Genomic DNA, 27,927 nt, shown 5'->3' on the forward strand with positions numbered 1-27,927 from the left:
CCCTATTTTAGAAAATCACAATCTGCAAAAAAAAAAGGACCTCTGTAGCCAACTCCTACTCATTTTTGCCCCCCACTCCCAACATGGAGGAAGAAAAGTATCAAGATGACTTACGGACTTACAAAGGTAAACGATTCTCTTCTCCTTCTTGGCAGCTGAAGCTGGGATTTCAGGTTTTCATTTAGGAATTGGAAGGGCATGTTTTGTTTTTAAAACACATAAAACAAAACCCAAAACCTATGTTTTAACTTTAGGGTGAAAATTTGGAGCAAGGATGGTGTAATAGTACAATTAGTGGAAGAAGGAAGCTGTAAATAGCATGACCATGTGTCCTATTTTACAGAGGACAATCCTTTACTTCAGTGGCTCTCCAAAAACAATCCTCTATCTGAAGGGCTGTCCAATCCAAGAACTGTAAGAAGGGAAACTGAAGCAGCCCTTCACCTGTAGAGACGCCCTGTCCTATGATTGTTCCACAACGAAATGAGAAGCACTTCTTCTCCATAAGAGACTGGGTGGCCATGTGTCATACTTTACAGAAGACAGTCCTCTGTTTGAAAGCCTCCTCTATTGGAGGGCTGTCCAGTCCAAGCCTGGTTTAGAGATAACCCTAAGAAGGGAGAGCAGTAGCCATAAATTCGTCCACCAACATTTAGCACCTGAACAGAAGACCAAGCAGCCACAATACCTGCCCCAATGTGATGAGATGCAGTAAATTTCTGTTTATAATATAGTAACCATCTAGCAATTCTTTTTAAATATGCATCTATACATGTAAGAATATGCACATTTTATGCAAATTTGGGACCTCTTTTGTCCTCTTTTTTGGTAATGTGTAAGTCAGCCACACTACTGCTTAAAGAGAATAAATAGTGAACCAGAAAGTCCCTGATCCATATCTCTAACTGACAAGCTATCCATTGTCCAATATTTATTGTTCTTTCTTCTTTTTGTATAATTTCTTCTATTTTTATTCTACTTCTTCTCCAACTTCTGACACACAAAAGTATGCCACCCTGAGATCCTTGTGATATAGGGCAGGATACAAATGTTTTTAAAATAAATAAATAATAAATGTGTTCATCTAAGGCAAGGGTGGGTGAAAGGAAGTTCTGCAAATGTTTTGGACTTCAATTCCCAGAAGGCCTTGCCAGCATGACCAATAGTCAGGAATGCTGATGTTAGAGGAAAGGCCCAGCGCTGAACCAGAGTAACCTATGCTAGTTGCTACGGTATTTGCTGAGAAAATGTGGCAAGCCAAAATATCTAACAAGGCAAGAAATTCTTAAGATAACGAAACTGTACTATCTGTTTGTAGATGCTTGCCAAAAGAACAGAGAGGCTGCATTTCCATGTACTTTCTTTTCAGCTAGAAATTTCCTGTTAGATGGTGCCTGCGTATGCAGCCGCCCCTTGCAAGGTAGGCACATGCTTTTCATAGCAATTAGCATTATTATTAGCAATTAGCATCATTATTCTGGAGAATAAACGCTGTTTGACCCATACTTCTTCTCCTCTCCTCCTTGTGTGCTGAATTGGCACTTCAGGGAATGAGCTATTTTTGCTACACTGGGAGTCGAAGTCCAAAACATCAGAAGATCTACTTCCTGCTCACTCCTGGTCTAAGATGCCACAAGCTGTCTCCAGTGTGTTTCTGTTGCTCCAAGGGTGTATCTTCCCGGCAGAGTCTTCCACCAGTGTACTAGAGATGTTCTGCTGGTGGTGTATCTCAAGTTCTGGCAGTAATATGATGTTTTCACTAAATCCTAGAGCACCTCAGCAAACATATCTCTGTATAGAATTACATAATTGATTATATATGTATGCCAAAAGCTGGTTACAGGTGCCTTTTGAGATACTGGGAAGTTTTTACTAAGTTGTAGTAAAGCTATCCCTCACTGTTAAGAGAAAAAGGCAACTTTAATATTTTGACTGATTAAAATTAGACATCAACAATATTTTCTGGGCAGCTTGCAAGTCAGGATAAATGCACAAACAATAATCTTTATAATATAAAAATACCATAACTGAAAAACAACAAACATTAAAATGTGGAATAAAAAAATCTTCCTTTTAATAAATAAGATTATCAAATAATTAGCAGCTCAGATGAAATATCATACTAAAACAGTGAGAGCCAAGATATGCTTAAAACGGTGCCAAAAAGAGCATAAAGAAGGCACCAGTTGAGACTCTCTGGGGAGGCTATTCCAGAATGCCATCACCGAGAAGGTTCCCTCCTTAGTAGCCGCTTGCCTCACTTGGCTTGGCAGGGGCACATGGAACAGGGCCTCTAACTAGGTTCTGTTTGGGGTTTTCTTATTGTGAACTTGTCATTCTCTGTTCACAGTTGTTTGGTGACAGCTGGTTGACCACTGTGTGAACAGAGTGCTGGACTAGATGGACCCTTGGTCTGATCCAGCATGGCTCTTATGTTCCTTTGGGTACTTTAAAGGATAATGTTGTGACCTTCCTTTTTCGCTTTTGTGTCTAACCAAGCACTTTTGACAGATTTGTTTATCGCAGGGAATATGTGGCAATTAATTTTGAAAGCGAAAGAAAGCATGGTTTCCTCTTGTGTGTTTGCACTATTCTTCTATAGCACAGTGCCATCTAGAGGTTATATAGGCTGTTAAACTGCTATTAATCCATGGTATCAACTTTCAGTTTTGTTGAAGAAATGAAATCCAAGCACTACACAAGGAGTATTTCCTTTCCTGCTTTTCTATTACATGACCTCTAGGTGGCACTGTAGTAGAGCAGAATAGCATACACAAGAGGATATCATGCTTTCTTTCACTTTCACAATTAAATGCTGCATTTTCCCTGCTCTAAAAACAAAACCTTGACAAAATTGCTGGCTAGTCACAGAAGCGAAACTGGAGACTCACAACGTCATCTAAAGAACTCATAAACAACCAGATACATTGGATTAACAGCCTTGTGTATTAAAACCTCTTTTTGTTGTTGTTGTTTCCTGTAACAAGAAGGAACTAACTAGATGGGGTGACAGCAAACCCATCTTTTGGAATTTGAGACAGCAGCAAACAGATATGAAACAGGAGTAGGTTGGCTTCATGCAGAAGAGGGGCGGGAGAGATGTGCAGACCCCCACCCCTACATGCATTTTCCCTCAAAGCCCCTCCCCCAGCTTCTCATTCCCAACCACCCTCTTGAGACTTGGCGTTTGCCATCCTAGCAGAAAAAGCAGCTTGGGGAGGTGATTTTGAGGGAAAGGGAAAGGTAGGAGAAGGTTTGAAGGGATCCGCACACACACCCCTTTCTTCTTTATGCTTCACACATACACCTCTGCTTAATACCATGACTTGCATTGGAACATACAAGTTAATGCCCCTGTTTCACCTCGTCAGATTAACCTTCCTCAGTCTGGTGCCATCATCCGGATGTTTTGGACCAATTTCCATCAGCCCTAGCAAGCATGGCTGATATTCACAAATTCTGGGAGTTGTAGTCCAAGATATGTAGAGGTTGGGGATGCCTGGTGTACAACTATTGTATGTCTTACCATTCTTTTGTGATCAAGTAATACCATTTATTATTATTATTATTATTATTATTATTATTATTATTATTATTATTTATTTATATAGCACCATCAATGTACATGGTGCTGTACAGAGTAAAACAGTAAATAGCAAGACCCTGCCGCATAGGCTTACAATCTAATAAAATCATAGTAAAACAATAAGGAGGGGAAGAGAATGCAAACAGGTACAGGGTAGGGTAAGCAGGCACAGGGTAGGGTAAAACTAACAGTAGAAAGTAACAGCAGAAGTCTGCACAACATCAAGTTTTAAAAGCTTTAGGAAAAAGAAAAGTTTTTAGTTGAGCTTTAAAAGCTGCGGTTGAACTTGTAGTTCTCAAATGTTCTGGAAGAGCGTTCCAGGCATAAGGGGCAGCAGAAGAGAATGGACGAAGCCAAGCAAGGGAAGTAGAGGCCCTTGGGCAGGCGAGAAACATGGCATCAGAGGAGCGAAGAGCACGAGCGGGGCAATAGTGTGAGATGAGAGAGGAGAGATAGGAAGGAGCTAGACCGTGAAAAGCTTTGAAGGTTAACAGGAGAAGTTTATATTGGATTCTGAAGTGAATTGGAAGCCAATGAAGAGATTTCAGAAGCGGAGTAACATGGTCGGAGCGGCGAGCCAAGAAGATGATCTTTGCGGCAGAGTGGTGAACAGAAACCAACGGACTGATGTGAGAAGAAGGAAGGCCAGAGAGAAGAAGGTTGCAGTAGTCCAACCATGAAATAACCAGCGCATGAACAAGCGTCTTGGCAGAAGAGACAGACAAAAATGATTGAATCCTGGCAATATTATACAGGAAAAATCGACAGGATTTAGCTACTGCCTCAATATGAGGAATAAAGGAGAGCGAGGAATCAAATATGAAGCCAAGACTACGAGCTTCCTTGGAAGGCCAGTGGAAGGCCAGTGAGAAGAAGGTTGCAGTAGTCCAGCCGAGAAATAACGAAGAGACAGACAAAAATGATCGAATCCTGGCAATATTATACAGGAAAAAATGACAGGATTTAGCTACTGCCTCAATATGAGGAATAAAGGAGAGCGAGGAATCAAATATAAAGCCAAGACTACGAGCTTCCTTGACTGGAGTAAGCGTAACATCATTGACAGAAAGAGAGAATGAGAGATGAGGAGAAGGTTTAGGAGGAAAAACAAGCAATTCAGTCTTTGCCATATTAAGTTTCAAACGACGATGAAGCAACCAAGCTGAGATATCTGAAAGACATGCCGAGATACGATTGTGAACATCAGGAGAAAGATCCGGAGATCCGGAGATGAAAGATATAATTGTGTATCATCGGCATACAGGTGATATTGGAGGCCATGAGATTGAATAAGATTACCCAAAGGCAACATGTATAAAGAAAACAACAACGGACCAAGCACCGAGACTTGCGGAACCCCTACTGAAAGGGGAAAAGAAGAAGACAAGCTGCCGTTAGCCAACACGCTGAAAGAGCGACCCGCTAGATAGGAGGCAAACCAGTTATAGACAGAGCCACAAAATCCAAGGTCATGAAGGGAATCTAAAAGAAGATCGTGATCAACCGTGTCAAAGGCTGCAGTTAGATCAAGGAGAATAAGAACGGAATAATGGCCTTTAGACGGCAGTAAGAAGATCATTGGTAATCTTAGTAAGGGCTGTTTCAGTGGAATGCAAAGGACGGAATCCAGATTGAAAAGGATCCAGAGCAGGGTTACTAGAAAGAAAATCAAGACAACGAGAGTAGACCACACACTCCAGGATCTTTGAAACAAACGGCAACAAAGAGACAGGTCGGTAGTTAGACAGAGATAGCCTATCAAGAGTAGGTTTCTTGAGAAGAGGAGAGACTGTAGCATGTTTAAAAGCAGAAGGAAATGAACCAGAGGACAGAGAAAAATTAATAATATGAAGCAAGGAAGGGAGGATAGCAGGGATAAGATTAATAAAGACGCAAGAAGGAATCGGATCACGAGAACAAGTGGAGGGCTTCGAAGAGCGCAGTATTGTAGACAGTTCATCAGCTGAGACCGAAGGAAACGCAGAGAAATTTGCAGGAGGAACTGACAGATGAAGAACAGAAACTGGAAGAGGAGCAGAGCTGGCCAGATAAGAGCGAATAGTTTGGATTTTAGCATTGAAAAAAGAGGCAAAGTTATTAGCAGACAGGGAGGCGGGGAGAGATGGTGGATTAGGCTTCAGAAGAGAGTTGAAGGACGCAAAGAGCCACTGAGGATGCCTAGCATTTGACTGAATCAACGTTGAGTAATACTGCTGTTTGCCCAATGAAATGGCAGAAGAGAAAGAGGAGAGTACAAATTTGTAATGGACAAAGTCCGCCCAGTCCCTGGTCCTGCGCCAAAGGTGTTCAGCTGCCCAGGAACAAGAGCGAAGGTAGCGGAGGAAAGAGGTGAGCCATGGTTGGGGTTGAGAAGGGCAAACTATCCGAGTTGTAGATGGAGCAAGATTATCAAGAGTTGAAGATAAGGAGGAATTAAAGAAGGAGACAGCTGAGTCCAAGGAGACAGCCGAAAAGACAGAAGGAAGAGAGGAGGCTAGAGACTGAGAAAAAGCCTCATAATTGATAGATTGCAAGTCACGACAAGAGCGAGAAGCGGGACGTGAAGGAGGAGGATTATGAGTAATATTGAAAGAAACTAGGTGATGATCTGACAACGGAAAGTGAGCAGTAGAAAAGTCCAAAACAGAGCAATTCCGAGTGAGAACAAGATCCAGACAGTGTCCAAGGGAATGTGTGGGTACATCAGACCAAGGCTTAAGATCATAAGAGGAAGATAATGAGTGAAATCGTAGAGCTGCAGCGTCTTGAGGGTCATCCACATGAATATTGAAATCACCCAAAATAAGAGTAGGACAGTTATCAGAGAGGAAAAAGGACAGCCACGAATCAAAATCAGAGATAAATTTAGAGGACGAGCCTGGGGGGCGGTACAGAACTGCAATCCGCAGTCGCAATGGAGCGAAAAGCCTCACCACATGTACCTCAAAGGAGGAAAAACAATGTGATGGTGGAATGGAAAGAGGCTGGAACTGGCACAAACTAGATAATAAAAGACCCACACCACCACCCCGACCCTCTGGGCGACTAGTGTGAGAGAAAGAGAGTCCTCTAAGAGAGAGGGCAGCAGAGATGGCGGTATCATGGGCAAGAAGCCAGGTTTCAGTAAGAGCAAGAAGGTGGAGAGACCTAGAGATAAACAAGTCCTGAATGACAGGGGCCTTAGAAGCAACAGAGCGACAGTTCCATAAGGAACACGAGAAAGGCAGCTGAGAAGAGGGGAGACACCGAATAGGAACTAAGTTAGGAGAGACGAAATTGGAACGAGCCATAAGGAACAGATATGAGGAGAAAAGAATTGAGAGGAGAAAATGAGAAGATTGTGTCCTGAATCAGAAAGTAGCAGCGACCGGACCACGGCTGGGGTTTTTCCTCTGGAGTAGAAGTTCCGCTTGACCGGCTTCACGCCCACGGCAGAGAGCCTCAGGCCGAGAGCCCTTGTGCTCTCACCCTTCGGCTCGCGCCTCCAGCAAACTGGAGGCTGGAAAACCTAAAAGAGGCGGAGCAGATCTAGTCGTCCCAGCCAGGATAGCCAATGGTGAGGAATGCTGGGGACTGTAATCCAAGGCATTTAGAGGGCACCATGTCAGGGAAGGCTGCCAGCCACAGATGATGTCAGGCCCTCCCAACTAGGTCCTGCTACAACTGGACACAAGCAGGAAATAACTACATGCACCGCAACTGTCTCAATAAAATAAGCCATGGACATTCCGTGACATCATGGAAGCTCAGCCACTTGGCAACAAAAGGCCTCACCACTACAAGTGCAATCCTGTAGTGCAGAGGTCCCCAGTGCACTGCCCACCACGAGCACCTTCAGTGGCGCCCACATAGTTCTCCCCCCCCTGCGCCCTTCTAAAACTTGTTTGAAGAAAACCCTTGGAAAATGTTACGGCAGTCTTCTTTCTCTCCTTTTCTAGCCTGTAGTCCTGCTCTTTCTTTCCACTCTACCTTGCTCTTTCCGAAGCTTCTAGCCTCTTTATTTCCCCCACCTCTTTAACTCACTGTTCCCCGCCCCTCTTAGCCTCTACTCTTTCGCCTTGCTGTTTCCCCCCTCCCTCCGAAACTCTAGCTTGGCTATATTCTATCCCACCTCTTTACCTTGTTGTTTCTCCACCCTCCCAGCCTATAGCCTTGCTCTTTCTCTCCCCTCTCCCCTTTTGCCTTGCTATTCCCACCCTCCCAGCCTGTAGACTCACTATTTTTCTCCTCTGCCCCCTCTTTAACTCCCTTTTGACTAGCCAGGTCTCCACGGCAGCCATTATGTGACTGGCCACATCCTCCATTGGAGCCATTTTGTGGTGATGCCCACAGCAGTTTCTCAAATTCCCAAATGTGCTCACAGGTCCCAAATGTGCTCACAGGTCTTTGGGACCCCTCCCCTAGTGACTGGTGGATTAGATAACCTCTACTTTACACATGTACTGGCACTCTGCAAAAATAAAGATCATCGCATGATTAGCAATGGCAATGGAATAGGTTTCGTGCTATCACTTTCATGTCTCTCTCTTTTTTTCCTGAAGAAAAATGTTGCATCCAGAGACCCATCTTCCACGTCTATGTACTGCTGGCTCTCTCTTGCTTGCTGAGTGCTATTTTCCTCATTGTGGCTCTTTCTAAAGGTACTTACTTTTCCCTTCTCTTTTGTTCAAAATGTTTCATCTGCAGAGGAGAGGATTTCTTGGCTTTGGCTCTGTCAAAGTGTGTGTGTGTGTGTGTGTGTTTTGCGTTAGTATTATTTAATGCAGGGATGGGGAATGTGTGGCCCTCTCAATGTTGGCTATGCTGACTAGGGCTGATGGAGAGTTGCAGTTCAACACCTGCAGGGCCACATGTGGAACCCAACATCTGGAGGGGCACTACTAATTAAAGAAACATTAATAAATTTAGTTATTTTAAAGAGAATCCTTCAATATAAGTATTACTAGGTTAGTTGACAAAAGGCCAATCAGCCCTGTCCTCAGAGGCACAGAGCATGTATCAACTGAACAAAAGTGGATACCAAGAAAATTTTGAATAGCATTTAATTTTTTTAAAAAAAATAATAATAACCAAGCAATTTAAAATAGACCTCTAATATCACCAACTCTAGAAATGTTAAAAAGAATAGAAATTTAGATTTGATTTCTCAAAGCTCAGAAGATTTTATTTTTCAAAGCCCAGGGGCTTTTAAATTACATAGCTGTTCAAATGCTTTACTATTATTAATGTTCGTGTGTGTGTGTGTGTGTGTGTGTGTGTGTGTGTGTGTGTGTGTTTAATTAAGGTTTCATGGCTTAAAATGGTTTTTAGCAAGGTGGTATATAAATGTTAATAATAAATAAATAGATACGTGTCCTCGTTACAATTGGCTGCAATCGTCTGTGAAGTAGGCTACACCTCCTCACTCCTTTATGGTTTTTAGCAAGGTGGTATATAAATGTTAATAATAAATAAATAGATATGTGTCCTGGTTACAATTGGCTGCAATTGTCTGTGAAGTAGGCTACACCTCCTCACTCCTTTATGAAGTATCATTTCTTCCTCTGACTAAGTTGCTAAGCAACAGCATGGGGGGATAACTGTCAAAGGTCAGCTGGGTTGGAGAGCAAAGACTCTTGAGGGAGAAGCCTTCAGCTTGTGCCAGAGAAAGGGAAAGAGACAGACAGACAGACAGACAGAGTGATCTGGGATCCTGAAGTGAAACAGTTCACTTTAAAAAGTGGATCAGAGAGTGTTGGATTGCTGAATCCTGACAAAACTGGCAGAGTCCATGTGGGGAAGAGCTCATCAAAGCTTGTGTGAGAGAGGCCTTGCCAAAAAGAGACCTGGAGCTTCTCTACATGGGTGAATTATTGCATGCTCCTTCATGGAAATTTGTGGGTCCTTTTCATGACATCGTCAACTTCTAGTGCTTCTCATGCTGTTTACAAGCAGGAATCTATCATTTCAGAAAACCCTGAAAATGCAGTAATAGATGGGAAATGGCCTATAAAATAGTGTAATCTCCTGGAAAAAGCAAGGGGGAGGGAAGTGTGTGTATTTTGCTGATTCTTAAACCGGCAAAGACACCTGCACTGGCTAGGCTGTAGGATTTGGGCTGAATATAGGGAAGCCCTTGGAAAAGCAGGGCCAACATCAAGGGTACCACTTGATCTTCCCCCTCCTCCTCCCCTTTGCAACCTGCTTGTCCCTTTGCCTCTTGCCATAGCCCACGCAAGGGTGGTGGTGAGAAGGAGGAGCAAGAGAGGCCCCTATTTTTATCCCCCTTTCTCATGGTAGAACTCTCTGCTGAGACTAATGCTCACCCCAAAGAAACATCAGCCATGGACTCCATGCCATACGTAGACAACCTGGAACTCTCCAGATGTTTTGGACTACAATTCCAATAAGTTCCTATCAGCATAGCCAATGGTCAGGAATAATGGGAGTTGTAGTCCAAAGCATCTGGCAAGAACTTGGTTGCACTTTCTTGTATGCCACATTGGGCCCTTTTAAAGAGAAAGGCAACTAAGAAATAACAACAACAACAACACCCCAGCCATAAAGAGAGAGACTTACATCTGCAGTTCCCACATTTGGCTAGCAGCCCTGGTGGTGTGTATAGCAGGGAGCCCGTGACTGAAAAGTGCTCAGCCTCAGGTCTCTTTTGTGATAAATCAGAGAAGTTATAAAGAGAAGTCATTGCTCCTCTTGTCTAGTCCTATTATCATCCTATCATCATCGGAAAAAGTGCAAAACAATTGCTTTTATTATGCGAACTACAGTCAGCTTAGCAGTGCCTCAGGTTACAATCAGAATCCCAAAGTACTATGTCTTTAGACAGCTTTGCGTTATATAGGATTATTTAGACAACAGGTAGCTCCCTTTAGTTAATGCATTATGTTAGATAGTTGCAACAAAACTGGTGCTGGCCATCTCTTTGACAACCTGAGAGGCTGGTTAAGCACCTCCCTTAAAGTGGGCCTTTTCAGACAGACCTTCCCAGTGCAGCCACCATTTTCTAATGCCTCAAGAGTTGACATTTCTTCTCTTGCATAGTCCCTCCTATCATCATTGGATAAACTGCAACTAAGAAGCTGGGCAGACATGGTAGTAGATATTTGACACTTTTTGAGAGCTGCCATGCAGTAGCAGTCTGGGTTTGACACTTGCATTCTATATCTTGACATTTTAAATGTATTCTATACATTGACATTACATTTTAAAGCTCTAAAAATTCTGACTTCCCCCCTGACCCTTTCCCTTCGTTTCACATTTTCAGGAACAGTACTTTCATCAGAACTGAGCAAAGTGATCATCGAGTTTCCAAAACCCAAACCTGGACTTGATCATGAATGTATGTTTTTCTGCATATTCATCTGAAGGATCATCAGGTCTCCCCAAGTCTCATTCTTGGCTCACAGTTATTTACAGTTTCTCTAGAAGACATTGTGATCCTCCAGTTTCCACTTGCCCAAGTTTGGTTAGAGTGGGGAAAATGGGGTATTATTTCTGAAAGCAAAAGAAAAGTTATTTTCTCACTTATCTAATTGCAGTATTCCACTATAGCACAGCACCACTTAGAGGTTATGTAGTGGAAAAGCAGGAAAGGAAAAGCTCCTTGTGTAGAGCTTGGATCTGAATTCTGTGACGAAACGGAAAGCAGATACAGTGATTAACAGCCTCTTGTAGAAAAGTTCTAAGTCAAAGAACCCAGACTTGGCAATCTGCTTTAGTCTCTCTAGGGTACCCTTCTTCAACTTAGTGCCCTCCAGATGTGTTGGAGTATAACTCCGATCTTTTCCAGCTGCTAATGCTGGCTGGGAATTGGCTGTTCTCTACAACTAGAACAATCTTACTGACTTCCTTACTGTGGTGTAAATTAGTTTATAGAAAGTGAAGCTACTTACAAACCCAGATAACTGCCCCCATACATTAAGTATATAAAAATAAAGAGAGATGCTCTGGTCCATGAATTTAACATCTTCTAAATGCCAGGGGGGGAAAAACCAAAACACACAATTAGGCAATGCCTTTGAGCTTTTCAAGACAAAAGGCTGTTAAGCCACTGAATCTACTTCCCATTTCATCACAGAATTGAGATCAGTTCTCTATGCAACAAGCTTTTTCTTTCCTACCTTTCTACTACATAATCTCTAGGTGGTGCTGTGGTGGAATACAATTGCTCTAATAGGGACTTACCCTGAATTTTCCACATTCTGACCCTACCTCTTCAGATCTCTTAAAAAACAGAAATGAAAGCAGAGGGTCCCAACATCATCTAAAGCACTTGTGAATAACTGTGAGTGAAGGCACAGAAAAGATGGCTTGCACAATCATTTGTGGCATTTTGGTTGGTCCTATTAAAGGATAGTGGGTGGGGGGTGGGGGGGCTTGTTCCAGGATTTTGGATACATATCAAATGTTTACAAACCTTTTTCAGACCTCCCACTCTATCCTGTTCCTATGCTTTATCACAAATGTGGTACTTCTCTGTCCTGTCCCTAGATGTATGAAAGACTTTTATGGGCAGACCTTCTTTCTGTGCTCTTGTACATCCGTGAGCTGATGTTCTAAGTAGGGGTGTGATCCGCTCCGATTAGGAGCGTAGAAGCAGTAGCGGATTGGCCTGCTCCGCCTTACCCAGAGGCGGAGTAGGAGCGGACCGCAGACCCCTAGAAGCAAGGCGAAGAGAAGCGGCCATTTTTCGGAGCTCCTAGTTCAGGCGGAGCGCTCCGGTCGCCATCTTGAAAACATTTCGCCATAGGATTGCATTGCGGCAAATAATCGTGGATAACTACGTTGTTTTTGAAGCTATCGTTCTGGAAATTCTTGTGCTTAGAGAGTTGTGGATGGGGGTCATTTTGAGACCACTCTCACCTCTCTGCGTCATGCGGGTCGTGTGCTATATTTTTTTGAAAATCGGGTCAACCGCACGGCTCAAACGGCGTTTTCGGCTTTTCGCCCATAGGATTGCATTGCGGAAAAGAATCGGGGATAACTGGGGGGGGGGTTAAGCTATCATTCTGAAAATTCTTGTGCACAGAGAGTCGTGGATGGGGGTCATTTTGAGACTACTCTCAACTTTCTGCGTCCTGTGGTTCACGTGCAATATTTTTTAAAAAATCGGGGTTTGGGTTTTTTTTTATTTTTTTGGAAGCGATGACAGGCACATTCAACTCCCAATCCTGATGAGAACTGATCTCCTCAGAAAGCATCATCCTCCAATCCCAGCGTTGGAGGGGGGACTAAGGCAGACCCACCCTGAGAACTTTCTGTTTTGTGTCTCTTTGTGGGTTGGCGTTCGTGGAGGGAAGACTTAGTTAGTGCTCCTGCTTTGGACTTTGGAGATAGATTAGGATAGATTTAGTTTGGCGCGTGTGTGTGTGTTTGTTTGCTTCTTTCTGACTTATAGCTTAGTTTGCCCTGTGTTTTTCCCTTACTTTGATTTAACATAAACTTTATTTTTAAATTTTGGAGTGTGTGTTTGGTTGGTTGGGTTGGCTGCCCCCCCCTTCCCTCTATTAAAGCCTGACTGTTCTGCTTTTGTGAAAGCTTTCTTTTGAAAGCATACACACACTTCTTGTCCCATTTCCCTACATTTATTAGTAATATTCTTAAACATATTTTATTACATTCTTTTACATAGTCTTAGTAGTATATTAGTATATTCTCATACATATTATTAGTAGTATTCATATTTTATTCTTCTTATACATATTAGTAGTAGTGTTTGGTTGGTTCTTTCCCCCCTCCCCTCTCTTAAATCCTGATTGTGTTTCCTTCTATCTTCTATATACAAAAAAATACCAAAAAATACCAAAAAAAAATTATTCTCTTTTTCTTCTCTGTGTAACTTGGACTGAGTGTGCTGCTTTTGTGAAGTGCAACAGGCAGCCACAGATTGAGCATTTGAAAGCATACACACACTTCATGTCCCATTTCCCTACATTTATTAGTAATATTCTTAAACATATTATTATATTCTTTTATATATTCTTAGTAGTATATATATTAGTATATTCTCATACATATTATATTAGTAGTATAATATTTTATTCTTCTTATACAGCATACACACTTCTTGTCCCATTTCCCTACATTTAAACATATTATCTTCTTATACATATTCTTAGTAGTACCTTATACATATTATTAGTAGTATTAATATTTTATTAGTCATCATGAAAAGAGGGAGCAGGCGTGCTGAAAGCAGCAAGGCTCAGGCTGGCACCAGTAAGCAGGCTGCCTCTCCTCCTGTGAAAATCAAACGGGCAACTCCTTGGCTGACTGCTCCAAAACAGAAGCAGGACAAGCAGCAGGCAGAGCCACTCTCTTCTGCAACTTGTGCCCGGCGTTCTCTTTTTGAGGGTGGGAATGGGAAAAGTGCCCCTTTGCAAGAGGCACATGGCAGCAGTGCCATTAGAGGAGGAGGAGTATCCCCAACTCCTTCATTATCCTTTCAGCCCACAAGCCCGCTGATGGACCTAGACGAGGTCCTCAGCACAGTGGAGGGGGAGGAGGAGGAGGCGGTGGGCCTCCAGGATGTGGGGGCTGAGGAGGAGGAGGAGCAGCAGCAGGCCGAGGCTCTCTCCCCAGTCTCATCCCACACCCCTGTTTCTGTGGCAACACCAGAGAGCTCAGGCGGGCAATTGGTGGTGTCACCATGGAAACGAAAGACAAGCATCGTGTGGGACCACTTTGAGTTGGGAGCGGATCCCCGCTTTGCTGTCTGTCGCCACTGCAAACTCAGCCTAAGCAGGGGTTCATCGACAGGGCATTATGGAACCAGCAGCATGAAGATGCATCTTAAGAGGCCGCACCAGTCGGTCTTGATGGGGAAAGAGGCGGGCAAGGCGACTGGTTCCAGGGGAAAGCCGAAGGCTGCTGCTGCTGCTGCTGCTGCTGCTGCTGCTGCTGGCACTTCCACTCTCAGCTCTCCATCTCCCATCCCCACAAGGGTTAGGCAGGCAACCCTGCCGGAAATGGGGTGGGGGAAGTATGGAACCACAAGATGGCGTTTTCCAACGCCCTCCCAGATCACCACGTCAATCGGTGAGATGGTGGCGTTGGACGACCAGCCATTCAGCCTCGTCAACAACGCAGGCTTCAAGAGGCTGATGGCGCTTGTGGTGCCATACTATAAGCTGCCGTGTCGCACCACCCTGAGCAGGCGGGTGGTGCCTGTACTGTTCCTGCAGGGAGTTAGTGCTGGGTCGTCTGTGTCAGGCAGAGGCACGGATGGTGCACTTCACCTCCGACATTTGGTCCAGCGAGGGCGGAGTGCACGCTTACCTGTCCCTGAAGGCACACTGGTGGGCAGCCGTGGGGCAGGAAGGATCCAGCACTACAGGGACTGGCAAGGAGGGCTACTGCTGGGCCCTCCTCCACACGCAAGTGATGGACCAGTCCCACACGGCAGCGGAGATTACGGAGGCCATGAACCGCATGGTGGATGGGTGGCTAGCTGGGCAGAAGGTCACCCGCGGTTACATGGTCACGGACGGGGGAGCCAACATGGTGAAGGCGGTGCGCGACGGCGGATTCGAGGGCATCCGCTGCATCGCGCACGTCTTGAACCTGGTGGTGAGGGATGGCCTTGGGATGGGCAGCACCAAGCCCAACCTCGGTCCCCTGTCCGGGATCCGTAACCTCCTGGAGAGCTGCAGAAAGGTGGCAGGCCATTTCCACCACAGCGTCAAGGGCAGTCGCTTGCTGCGGGAGAAGCAGGAGGAGTTGAATCTCCCGCAGCACAGGCTAGTGCAGGATGTGGTGACACGCTGGAACTCCACCTACCTGATGCTGGAGCGGATGGTGGAGCAACAGCGTGCCATCCACGACTTGTTCAGGGTCAGGGACATGGGCGTCCACCACATGGGCAAGCAGCAGTGGGACGCTGCTCAAGCCGTTCCTGAACGCCACCGAGACCCTGAGCAAAAGCTCTGCCCTCCTCAGCCAGGTGATCCCTGTATGCAGGCATCTCCAGAAACAGATGGGCGACTTTCTGGAGTACAGGGATCCCGTCACCGGCAGGCGCTTCGAGCCCGAGGTCCGCGAAGCGGTGACTAGGCTGAGGGACTAGGCCTGACGCGGAGGCTGGAGCCCATCCAAACCGACAGGGTCCACATGTTGGCAGCCATGTGCGACCCTCGTGTGAAGGATGGGCTTTGTGGGCCAAATAGCAGGCAGCACTGGGTGGAAACGCTGGTGGGCGAAGTGCGGGCGGCATGGGCCAAGAGAGTGGGGCAGAGTGAGGCAGAGGAGCAGGCCACCCCTCCCCGCAGCAGCACCAGCAGCAGCCTCACCTGCATCCCTCCCAGCAGCAGCACAGGACAGGGGTTTTGGGCAGAGGCTCTGCAAGCCGTGGTTGGGCAGAGACCCTCCCCAGCCACCGGCCAGGATGACGCTGCAACCACCGTGCAGCGTTACCTGTCAGAGCCCATGGAGGACTGCTCCATGGACCCCCTGGCCTACTGGTCATCCCGCTTTCAGATTTGGCCGGACCTGTCGCGGGTGGCCATGGATCGACTCAGCTGCCCACCCACCAGTGTTCCAAGCGAGAGGGTGTTCTCTATGGCGGGCGACATAGTGACCCCTCACCGCTCTCGCTTGGAGCCGGACTTGGTGGAGCAGCTGGTCTTTCTGAAGGGCAATCTACCCCTGCTGGGATACCCCACCCTCAAGCCCTCGTGGGAGTGGCAGGCAGGCTCCCCTCCCTTTAATTCCACCCCTCCTTTGGTTGGCAGGCACACTACAGTTCTGGCAGGCTGGTTTTTTCTTTTTATTATTATTTTTATTATATTTTTCTTTTTCTTTTTCTTTTTCTTATTCTTATTCTTATTCTTATTTAGTGGCTGTGTTACAGTTCACAACATCAACTCTGAATCATTCGATTCGTCTCTGTAGGCACTAGGCAGAGTTTGTCACCGTGCGTGTGTGTGACTGACTGTGAGGGCAAAGCACCGCACTTGAGTTCATTTCATTTCTGTGGCGTCCGGTACAGCTTAGTCAACTCATCCGGATAGTTTTCCACCCAGTTCCAAAAGACTCCATGATTGACTGCACGTGTTTAGGTGAGGTGCAAGCAGGGGGCAAGGCAATGCCTGGCACCACCACCACTAGCCAGGCTGTCTCTCTCCAGCAGTCCACGGGTCGCCCTTTGGAGTGCCCTTGGCTTGGAGTGGAAGACGTACTCCCTGATCCAGAAGTATGGTTTTGAGAAGCAAGCTGTCACTTGAACTCATGAGCCTCTGTGCAAAAGCTGTCATTGTGTGTGTGGTTGTGAGTGTTACTGCAGCTGCCTGTCTCTCTGCGAAAATGAAACAGGCGAGTCCTCGCCTTTGAGAAGCAACCTTTCACTTCAACTCATGGAAGTCATTGACTTCAGCACAGCCACTACATAGAGGCTGTGGTCCTCCAGGATCTGGGTGACTCCATCAGTGTGCTGATTTTGAGAAGCAACCTTTCACTTAAACTCATTCTGTTCCCCAATTGAGGGTGAGGGAGGTTACACTCCAGCAGTCCACGGGTCACCCTTTGGAAAGCTCAGGGATCAAGTGGACTACTCGACCAGTCTGCTGATTTTGAGAGGCAACTTTTCACTTCAACTCATGGACTTCCCCAATTGAGGGAGGTACTCCAGTAGTCCACCGATCGCCCATAGCACAGCCACTAGCAAAGCCACTACAGTGGATGCTCTCTTCTCTCTCTCTCCTCAGTCTCATCCAACCCCTCTTCCTCTTCCCCTTCTGCTGTAACCCCTCTTTGAGAAGCAAGCTTTCACTTAAACTCATCATTCACTTCCCCAATTGAGGGAGGTAAAGTCCAGCAATCCAAGGGTCACCCTTTGAAGGGCTCAGCAGCAACGTTAATCCTCCAAGCATGCACACAAATCTTCCATACTCAAAGTAACTGCTTCAATAACTAGTAGCTCCTTTTTGCCCGCCTGCCTGCCTGCCCGCCCGCCTGCCCGGGAGCCGTCCTTGTGAGGTAGCTGGATCTGCTGGGACTCACTCCCCCAGAGATCTATGGCATACCTGTGCAAGGTACCAGCTCCTTTGTGCCCACCGGCCCATGCCTGCCTGCCTGCCTGCCCGCCTGCCTGCCTGCCTGCCCATGCCCGCCTGCCCGGGAGCCGTCCTTGTGAGGTAGCTGGATCTGCTGGGACTCACTCCCCCAGAGATCTATGGCATACCTGTGCAAGGTACCAGCTCCTTTGTGCCCACCGGCCCATGCCTGCCTGCCTGCCTGCCCGCCTGCCTGCCTGCCTGCCCATGCCCGCCTGCCCGGGAGCCGTCCTTGTGAGGTAGCTGGATCTGCTGGGACTCACTCCCCCAGAGATCTATGGCATACCTGTGCAAGGTACCAGCTCCTTTGTGCCCGCCTGCCCGCCCGCCTGCCTGCCTGCCCATGCCCGCCTGCCCGGGAGCCGTCCTTGTGAGGTAGCTGCATCTGCTGGGACTCACTCCCCCAGAGATCTATGGCATACCTGTGCAAGGTACCAGCTCCTTTGTGCCCACCGGCCCATGCCTGCCTGCCTGCCTGCCTGCCTGCCCATGCCCGCCTGCCCGGGAGCCGTCCTTGTGAGGTAGCTGGATCTGCTGGGACTCACTCCCCCAGAGATCTATGGCATACCTGTGCAAGGTACCAGCTCCTTTGTGCCCACCGGCCCAAGCCTGCCCGCCTGCCCGCCTGCCTGCCTACCCGCCCGCCCGCCCGCCTGCCCAGGAGCCGTCCTTGTGAGGTAGCTGGATCTGCTGGGACTCACTCCCCCAGAGATCTATGGCATACCTGTGCAAGGTACCAGCTCCTTTGTGCCCACCGGCTCAAGCCTGCCCGCCTGCCTGCCTGCCTGCCTGCCTGCCCGCCTGCCTGCCTGCCTGCCCATGCCCGCCTGCCCGGGAGCCGTCCTTGTGAGGTAGCTGGATCTGCTGGGACTCACTCCCCCAGAGATCTACGGCATACCTGTGCGAGGTACCAGCTCCTTTGTGCCCACCGGCCCAAGCCTGCCCGCCTGCCCGCCTGCCCGCCCGCCCGCCTGCCCAGGAGCCGTCCTTGTGAGGTAGCTGGATCTGCTGGGACTCACTCCCCCAGAGATCTATGGCATACCTGTGCAAGGTACCAGCTCCTTTGTGCCCACCGGCCCAAGCCTGCCCGCCTGCCTGCCTGCCTGCCTGCCTGCCCATGCCCGCCTGCCCGGGAGCCATCCTTGTGAGGTAGCTGGATCTGCTGGGACTCACTCCCCCAGAGATCTATGGCATACCTGTGCAAGGTACCAGCTCCTTTGTGCCTGCCTGCCTGCCTGCCCATGCCCGCCTGCCTGTCACTCCCCAATTGAGGGAGGTTAACTCCAGCAGTCCACGGGTCGCCCTTTTGAGAGCTCAGGGATCAGATGCACTATTCGTGATCCAGTCTGGTGATTTTTTGAGAAGCCTCATATGGAGCAATTAAAGGTATCTGAGAAGTGAGCTTTCACTTCGACTCATGACAGCCATTGACTTCACCACAGCCACTTCTCGGTGGATGCTTTGTTACTCCAGGATGTGGGTGAGGAGGATTAGTTGCAGCAGCTGGTCGAGCTTCTCTCCCCAGTCTCATATGGAGCAATTAAAGGTATCTGAGAAGTGAGCTTTCACTTCGACTCATGACAGCCATTGACTTCACCACAGCCACTTCTCGTTTTGTAGTGCGCCGAGTTGAGCACAGCCACTCCGGTGGATGCTCTGGTCCTCCAGGATGTGGGTGAGGAGGATTAGTTGCAGCAGCTGGTCGAGCGTCTCTCCCCAGTCTCGCAATTAAAGGTATCTGAGAAGTGAGCTCTCACTTCAACTTCAAGTTCAGACACTTGAGCACAGCCCCTACGGTTGAGGCGCAGCTGGCCGTGCCTCTCTCCCCAACCACTGTCTGCATAGGGACAGTTTAAGTTTCCTCCTGAGAAGTGAGCTTTCACTTCGACTCATGACAGCCATTGACTTTACCACAGCCACTTCGTGTTGGATGCTGTGGTCCTCCAGGATGTGGGTGAGGATTAGTAGCAGAAGCTGGTCCAGCTTCTCTCCCCGGTCTCGTCCGCTGTAACCCTCTCTTTGAGAAGCAAGCTGTCACTTCAACTCATGGACTTCCCCTCAGAGAAAAAGCTAAGCTCCAGCAGTCGACCGATCTCCCGTAGCACAGCCACTACGTTTCCTGAGAAGTGAGCTCTCACTTCAACTCGTCTTGTAGTGCGCCCGCCGAGTTGAGCACAGCCACTACAGTGGAGGCGCCTGCCCGCCTGCCTGGGAGCCGTCCTTGTGAGGTAGCTGGATCTGCTGGGACTGACTCCCCCGCAGATCTATGGCTTACTTGTGCAAGGTACCAGCTTTTCTGGGCCCGCCAACCCATGCCTGCCTGCCTGTCTGCCCGCCTCCCCCGGGGTGCTGTTGTGGTGGGGCATCTGCCAGGACTGACTCCTCACCTGCTCTGCCCGCCTGGTGCCTGGGAGATGGGCTTTGCGGTTCGTGCCCAGCACCCTCCGGCACGCTTGCTCCCAGTCGTCCTCCTCTGTGCCCCTCAATGCGTAACTGCTAGCTTAGAAAGAAACAACCAGCCATCTTTGCCTCACTTGCTCCTTGCGCCCGCTTACGGGTTGGTTTGCTATGCGTTAGTGCTCAAGTCATCCTTGCAGCACTACAATGCATGCTGCCTGCCTGCCTGCCTGCCTGCTTTCCCTCCCTTCTCCCCTTCCCGCCTTGCAGGGATGGTGGATGTGCCTTGCTTTGACTCAGGGGAGAAGTCCTTCCTGCGCTCACTTAGATTTATCAAGTTCAATAATCCCTTTTTCAAATGTGCAAGAAGATTTAGGGTTATCTCGTGGCATGTTGGGATTTCCTTGGAACTGGCCCCATTGAGCTGTCTGCAATTGCAACTTTAAATCCCTGACATACTGGAGTGCCCGATTTTCAAAACTTCCCCTAACATCAGGGGATGATGGGATTGCCTTGAAACTTGGTGTCCATGGGGACACATGGGTAAGCTGTCATGGGACCAAAGGATAGGTTTCTAACGTGCAAATTGACGTAGTTGTAGAATGGGACTTGCTTTGGGGTGAGTTAAAAAGTTTAAACCGCGCCAAAAATCAGGGGATGATGGGATTGCCTTGAGTGTGGGCGTCCCTGTGAACACATGGATAAGCTGTCCTGGTGCCGAGTTTGAGGTTTCTAACATGCAAATTGACGGAGCTATCCCAAGGGGTGTGAATGGGGTGCCCGATTTTCAAAAATTCCCCAAAAATCAGGGGATGATGGGATTGGCTTGAAACTTGGCGTCCATGTGGACACATGGATAAGCTATCATGGTGCCAACTTTGAGGTTTCTAACATGCAAATTGACATAGTTGTAGAATGGGACAATTTGGGGTGAGTTAAGCCGCGCCAAAAATCAGGGGATGATGGGATTGCCTTGAGTCTGGGCGTCCCTGTGGACACATGGATAAGCTGTCCTGGTGCCGAGTTTGAGGTTTCTAACGTGCAAATTGACGGAGCTATCCCAAGGGGTGTGAATGGGGTGCCCGATTTTCAAAAATTCCCCAAAAATCAGGGGATGATGGGATTGCCTTGAAACTTGGCGTCCATGTGGACACATGGATAAGCTGTCCTGGTGCCGAGTTTGAGGTTTCTAACATGCAAATTGACGGAGCTATCCCAAGGGGTGTGAATGGGGTGCCCGATTTTCAAAAATTCCCCAAAAATCAGGGGATGATGGGATTGCCTTGAAACTTGGCGTGCATGTGTATTTGCCCATGAGGTGTCATGGTGCCAAACGTGAGGTTTCTAACTTGAACCAAAAAAAAGTTGTTTACTTTTTTAGCTTTCAATGCAACCCTACGGGGGGGAAAAAACGGAGCTCCGATGCGGATCCGGAGCTCCAAGCGGAGCGGAGCGGAAGTGGGCGAAGCGGGGGCGGGGCGGAGCGGCCCGCTCCAAAAAATGGCGGATCTGCAAGTGAAGCGGAGCGGGGGGTCCGTGCACACCCCTAGTTCTAAGCTCTGGCTAGTCTTGTCTTTTTTTCTTTTTTTCTTTTTGTCTTCTGCCCAGTGTTCCCATGTGGCCCTGACACTCCACAGTGGGAGTACTTTGATGGAAAATGTTACTACTTCTCCCTGGCGAAAATGAACTGGATGCGGGCCAAGGTTCAGTGTGAGGACAGACAATCACAGTTGGCCATCGTCAATAATATGGCAGAACAGGTAAAGAGGGGAAACCTACTTCCTTTGGAGCAAGTGCAAGGAAACTGTGGCCCTCCAGATATTGTTGGACTGTGACTTCCATTATTTTTTAGCATTGGCTATGCTGCCTGGGGTTGATGGGAGTTGGAGCCCATCTTCATCTAGAAGGCCATAGGTTGTAGTGGAAATGTGGAAGACTATTGAATATTGAAGAGCTGGTGGTGTGTCACAATTGCTCTCTTGCCCAAGTCTAGCCTATTTGTTGACTGATAAGGTCCCAAGGCTAAGGCTGTAGACACTGTGCTTGAGGCTGGTATATAAGGTCTTTTAGCATGAACTCAAGGCCAGCTGAGAGCAGAGATGAGAGCTATCTGTGTTGGGCTGGTGGCCTGCTAATTGCTGAGGCTGGTTGTTTTCCAATCTACAAGGATGTAGAATGTATGAAATCATGGGACCATGTCCAGAATGGGAGGTATCAAGGGGAGGGATGGTGAGGCTTGGGCTCCTGGGTCACCCACATAGGCCACACTGAAAGCCTGGGATGGCCACTGTAAAGGAAGCAAGCCTCGGCCAAAGCTGGCCTCTGACTGGATTTAGCACGGATCCCCGGAATGAAAACACACGGCTCCCAAACTGGAGGGTTAGGTCCTTTATTTTTCAGGATAAGGGTAGGTTACATGGGACTAGCAACTAAAACTATTAAAACATGCATACATATAAGAACCCAGAAATAAGCAAGCTAAAAACTAAGTTACATTTCATACGTCACCCAACCTTGGAGCCAGCCAGTTCCACCCTGCTCCCCCCAGCCAAGTATGCTTTATAGTGTTTCTTTCCCCAACTCCATCCCCCCTCCCTTGGCATTCCAGGCGAAGATTCTTCACACCTCTGCCTGGGATGTTAATTTCTCTCAAGGCCGGCCTTGCCTCGAGCAGTTCCTGGACTCCCCCGTGCACCGCAGCTGGGCCGTTTATCCTATGGGCCATAATAAAATTAACACATTAAAAGATGAACTATTCCCAGTAACACTCGCCTCTTCCTTACAGCCACATGAGGCCTGCAGGCTGTGGCTTACCCACCTGTGCACTAACGCTTTATAAAGTGCCTTCTAGGGAACCCTAGGTGATCCTGGAAGCTTATCAGGAGTTTCTCCATAAGAAATTTTCCTGAAAGGCAGTTTGGTCAAAATATCATCTGGGATTGACCTCAGAGGATATGGTTCTACAAACGCACTGCGCTTGGAAGTAGCTCTCAAATGAATTCAGCTTTGAAAAATGACTCATCCTTGTCCACCACATCTTTAGTCTTTTATCCAGTGCTCTGTGCTCTATGGGCCATCTATCTGTCCTGTTCAAGGTGCCGAAAACAGCAAGGCTCATACAAGAAAGACGGATCAATGCAAGACCCCCCCTCAGGGCAGGTCGAGTCACATCCAATCAGGTCAGGTCAAGTGGGGTCAAGTCCTGAGGCATCAGATCAGCGCAAGTCAGGCTTGGCGTGCTGAATAGCAAGGCCAGGTGAGATCAGGCAGGGTCTTTCAGGACCTTGGCCAGCTCCAAGATAGCTAAGGCTCAGTAGAAGTGAAGGGTTGAGAGACAGTCAAAGGCTTTCTAAAGGCCAACAGCTCAAGACCTGCAGTTAGCTTCACCCCCACAGAGAAGCAGTTTATTTATTTATTTTAAAGGGCTCCTACCTAATAGTGCTGTGCCAAAAAATTCCTGAGGGTTTTTTTTTTTTTTGCAGAATTTTCTCCTTTTTTCTTGGCAATTTTTTGTTTGTTTGTTTGTTGTTTTTTTGTGATGGCTGCATTCCCTCCCCTCAATGCCCTGAAGTCATGCTAGGTGCATGGGGCATTGTGAAGGATACCAAATGGGAGCCACAGTGGCAGTGCAAACCCCCACAAAAACTCTTAGGTAAGAGTTTTTAACTTTAACAGTTGTGATGAAGAGAGAATTTCACCAGGTGCTGCATGCACACAAACGATACCTGCTGAATTTCCCCTACATCTGTAAAAGATAAAGGAGCCTCTGACAGGATACTTCATTCTCGTCAACACCCTAGTCTTTCTGATTCACCCTACCCCTCAAAATGGTCAGCTGACATCCCATGGCTGCTGAGCATGCTTTGTCCTCACTGGACTATTTGACCACACCCCTGCTTAGGGTTCCCAAGCCCCACACTTCTACATAGCATAAGTCACAAAACTTAACCAAAAAACCCAGCCTTCATCTACTGACAAAAACAGAATGCAATGTACCGTCAGTCACATTTGTCCAATTTTGTCCCCCCACCCCCTCTCTTGCAGAACTTCCTTCAGACCCGGTCCAGAAATGAGCGTTACTGGATTGGACTCCATGACATGGACCTTGAAGGACACTGGAAATGGATAGATGGCAGTGATTACATAAATAGCTTCACGTAAGCACTGAGCAGCCCTGTTTGATCTACTACTCCAGTTCAGAAACGCTAAAACAAACATGGAATAAGATTTTCTCTTCTCTTTCAAATTGTCAAACTTTGCCAGTGGAGATTCTCACGTTTTGAACTTCACTGTGTGCATCTATCCCAAACTCCAAACTGGTACTCAAGACTGAAGTAATCTCAAACATCCTCTCACTGAAAGCTTCATTCTAAAACTTTAGAATGAATTGAAACAGTCGAACTTCCCATTAGTTTTAATTTATTGGCCCTCATCCAGCCCATGACTGCATCCAGGCCAGGTTCAGAACCTGGCCAGCCTCTCCTGACTCACACATTACAGAGAAATAGAGCTGTCATCAGCATTCATCAGAGAGCTTCAGCTATGGGGCGGTATATAAATGTAATAAACAAATAAATAAATCAGCATACAGATGACACCTTGTCCCACATCTCCTAATGAGCCCTCCCAACAGCTTCAGTAGATGCTGAACAACACTGGGGACAAAGTAGTGCCCCGTGGACCCACAGTTCAACTGACAGGGAGCCAAAATGCCGTCACCTAGAGCATCATCAGACATCATCAGCGTTTTATTGCATGCCCGTTACTGGGGTCTCATGGATTTGCACAGGTCCTATTCATGATGCTTCTCCCACCCCTTGTAGCCTTTGTCCCAGGACCCCCCCCCCAAAAAAAGACTCTGGTAAGTCCACTTTATTTTTAGAGATGGAACTTGCCACTATCTCCTGCTGTGTGCAAGAGAAGTGGCACTATAAAAATGGCCCACTGAATGGGCCATGTGCATGTTGCTTACTTCATCTTTCCTCTCCCTAAGAAAAGGGAAGTATTGAGCAACAAAAGTGGGGTCAAAGAAGCCCTGTCTGATGGCGTTCCTAATGTTATTCTCTGGAACTGACCATGCAACTAAGAGCCCAACCACCATAAAATGGTGCTCCCAGCTCCCAACTCATGGAGACAGTCCAGAAGTATACTGTGGTCAACTGTATGAAAAGCCTTTCTCCCCTGTCCCTCTCCCTAAGAAGATCATCCATCAGGGTGACTAAGGCCTGTTTTTCCCCAAAACCACACCTGAACCCAGACTGGAATGGATCAAGGCCATTTTGAAAAGAATAATAAGCATATGTAAACAAGTACATGCCCACCCATTTGCCCTGACTATAAAATGTTTTTTTGGGGGGGAAGGATTTTCTCCCCCGCCCCACCCAAGATAGTTCAGCCCCCATTCAGCACAGTCTCTGACTCTTAGAATTTGCTACGTAAGACATTTATTGTGTGCTTGTGATTCCTTACTCATGTTTGTTTATGATAGGGGTGTACATGCCCCAACCCCATTCACTTCAGAAACCAATTTGGAGCTTCCAAATCGGCCCCAATTCAACTTGGGCTACTTTGGGCCTGGGGTGACCTGCTTCAAATCTGGATCCAAAGCAAGATCCAGACACCCAAAGCAGGTTGGCTGTTATGGATTCCTGGGCACCCACCAAGCAGCCCGGGAAAGCCAGCTGAGAGGCCAACTGGGAGTCCCAACTCACACACACCCAACCCAGAAATGTCTCTTTACAGCTGCCATAGTTTGTGACCTTAGATCTAGGAAATGCCTTAGAATCATAGAATAGTACAGTTGGAAGGAGCCTATAAGGCCATCGAGTCCAACCCCCTGCTCAGTGCAGGAATCTACCTTAAAGCATCCTTGACGGATGGTTGCCCATCTTCATTTAAAATGGAGGCTCTCATCAAGGATGGTTGGCAGACAGGTCAGGTAAGTCCCATGGGTAGTCGGGAGCAGTGGCTCATGAGTCAGGCTGAGGTGGTCTGAAGTGCTTTGGACTGCCTTGGCCCAATGCGGTCCTGATCTGGATTCAGCTTGGATTCAGGGTTTGGGCCTGAAGTGGTGCACAGCCTTAGTTTACAGGAACTTTAGGCAATGTTGTGATCATCCAGTTGTGTTTTTTCAGAGCACGTTCCAGGTTATTATTTTTTAAATGGGGAAAATGGGATATTATTTCTCGAAGTGCTGTTTGTACTTATGTATTTGCACTATTCCGCTATAACATAGTGCCATCTAGAGGTTAGGCATCAGAAAAGCAGGAAAGAAAAATATTATTGCGAAGAGCTCATATCTGAATTCTGCAACAAAACTGAAAACAGATAAAGCCATTAACAACTTCATGTAGAAAAATTCATGACCTGATATATGTTTAATATGAGAGATTTTATTATATCAAAGCAGAACATAAATATTGTAAATAAAGCAATACATCAATTTAAAGATATTTTACTTTTACTCCTAGGTACTGGAAGCGAGGGGAGCCCAATAATGATGGGTTCAATGAGGACTGTGCACATCTCTGGGTCAATGGGGAATGGAATGATGTCTACTGCACGTACCAATGCTACTATGTCTGTGAAAAGCCCTTACCGGGTGTAAGGCCACCGCATCAAAGGAACACTTAAGCTTTTCTCATGGACATTCCCAATGAGGAGGGGGACTGATGGCCTAATTGCCAAATCCTGCAGACCTCAGACTAACATGCACACACAGGAAGAGCTGTTTCACCTCTCTAAGCCAAGCATAAAAATCCCAAAGAGGCATTCCAAATATCAATCATAAACTTTAGAAGTTTTATTGGGACAGCCTCTTTGGAATGTACAGACTTTAATTTTAACCTGATTGTACCATTCTTGTTGTTAAGCATGACTGATTTTGAACATCGTTGCTGACTATCGTTTGGAGAATTCTGGCATTTAATTATTTCACAGATCCTGCACATAAATCAAATGAATGTGATCTTGCATTTTTCCAGTGCAAAAAGCTGCTCTTGTGTACTCCTTGAAGTTTGGTGTGACATGTAGATTAAAAATATCTATTTCCTGCGTTTTCTTTTAATATTTCTCAGCGTCACATTCTAAGGAATCAAACTGATCCAGTGGAAGGGGGGAAACCACACAAACTAAGCAGTGTGCACTGCCATGTACATATTTGAGCTCCCCATAGATTTACTCTTGTGGAAGTCAGCAACTGCCAAAGTTAGCAAATCCAATCCAGGAGCTTCATGGGAGGTCTGTCTATAGGAGCCTTAGGTTGAACTGGAGTATGAACAAAGGAGAGATCTGACTCTGTTGGGTCCCCCTCTTTGGCCCCACCCCATCAAAGCACTGATTGGCTCAGCAATCCCCTACTGCTGCTGAAGTTGTGCAACTGCTCCTCACCAGCCTTTCTCCCTTCACTATTGGCCTGCACACATCCACAAATCACCATTCCCCATTAAGTGGGGAACTTGGCCTCTCAGCAGCAGATTGCTGGATATGAGCTTTTGACTATTAGGTTGATATATATATATATATATATATATATATATATATATATATATGAAAGATGGAAAGACTAAATTACCTCTGAAATGCCAATATTGACATATTGCTTGAAATCTGATTCATTTATTTGCTGAGTCTGTAGATCCAGAAGTTTTCCTCTTTGTCATGCATGCCAGTGTCTTTTGTTTTTTATATTGGAAACAATTGTAAATCTGAGCGACTGTGTGCAGATGTGTTGAAATGCATATATATATGTATATATATATAGATATATATATATAATATTATATTATATCCCTTTCAGTTTTATGCTCCCAACATCACAGATATTTACAGTATCTATTTATTTTAAAGATTTATAGCTCACTCGTCAGTGAATTTCCCACAATGACTTACAAAAAATTA

The 27,927-nt window shown here is 46.9% G+C and overlaps 2 protein-coding genes across 2 annotated transcripts in view; one reads left to right on the plus strand and one right to left on the minus strand.

Annotated features, from left to right (window-relative positions):
• On the plus strand, window positions 1-27,081 carry LOC134394110 (hepatic lectin-like). Its single transcript, XM_063119286.1, has 6 exons — window positions 1-126; window positions 8,128-8,226; window positions 10,848-10,922; window positions 21,637-21,788; window positions 24,073-24,185; window positions 26,499-27,081. The coding sequence occupies exons 1-6, from the start codon at window positions 84-86 to the stop codon at window positions 26,659-26,661; spliced, it is 645 nt and encodes a 214-aa protein (XP_062975356.1). The 5' UTR covers window positions 1-83; the 3' UTR covers window positions 26,662-27,081.
• The window catches only part of CHCHD5 (coiled-coil-helix-coiled-coil-helix domain containing 5), a 474,014-nt gene that overhangs the window by 234,805 nt on the left and 211,282 nt on the right, over window positions 1-27,927 (minus strand). The window lies entirely within an intron of this gene.

This window comes from Elgaria multicarinata, chromosome 3, assembly GCF_023053635.1.
Source record: "Elgaria multicarinata webbii isolate HBS135686 ecotype San Diego chromosome 3, rElgMul1.1.pri, whole genome shotgun sequence".
NCBI lineage: Eukaryota > Metazoa > Chordata > Lepidosauria > Squamata > Anguidae > Elgaria > Elgaria multicarinata.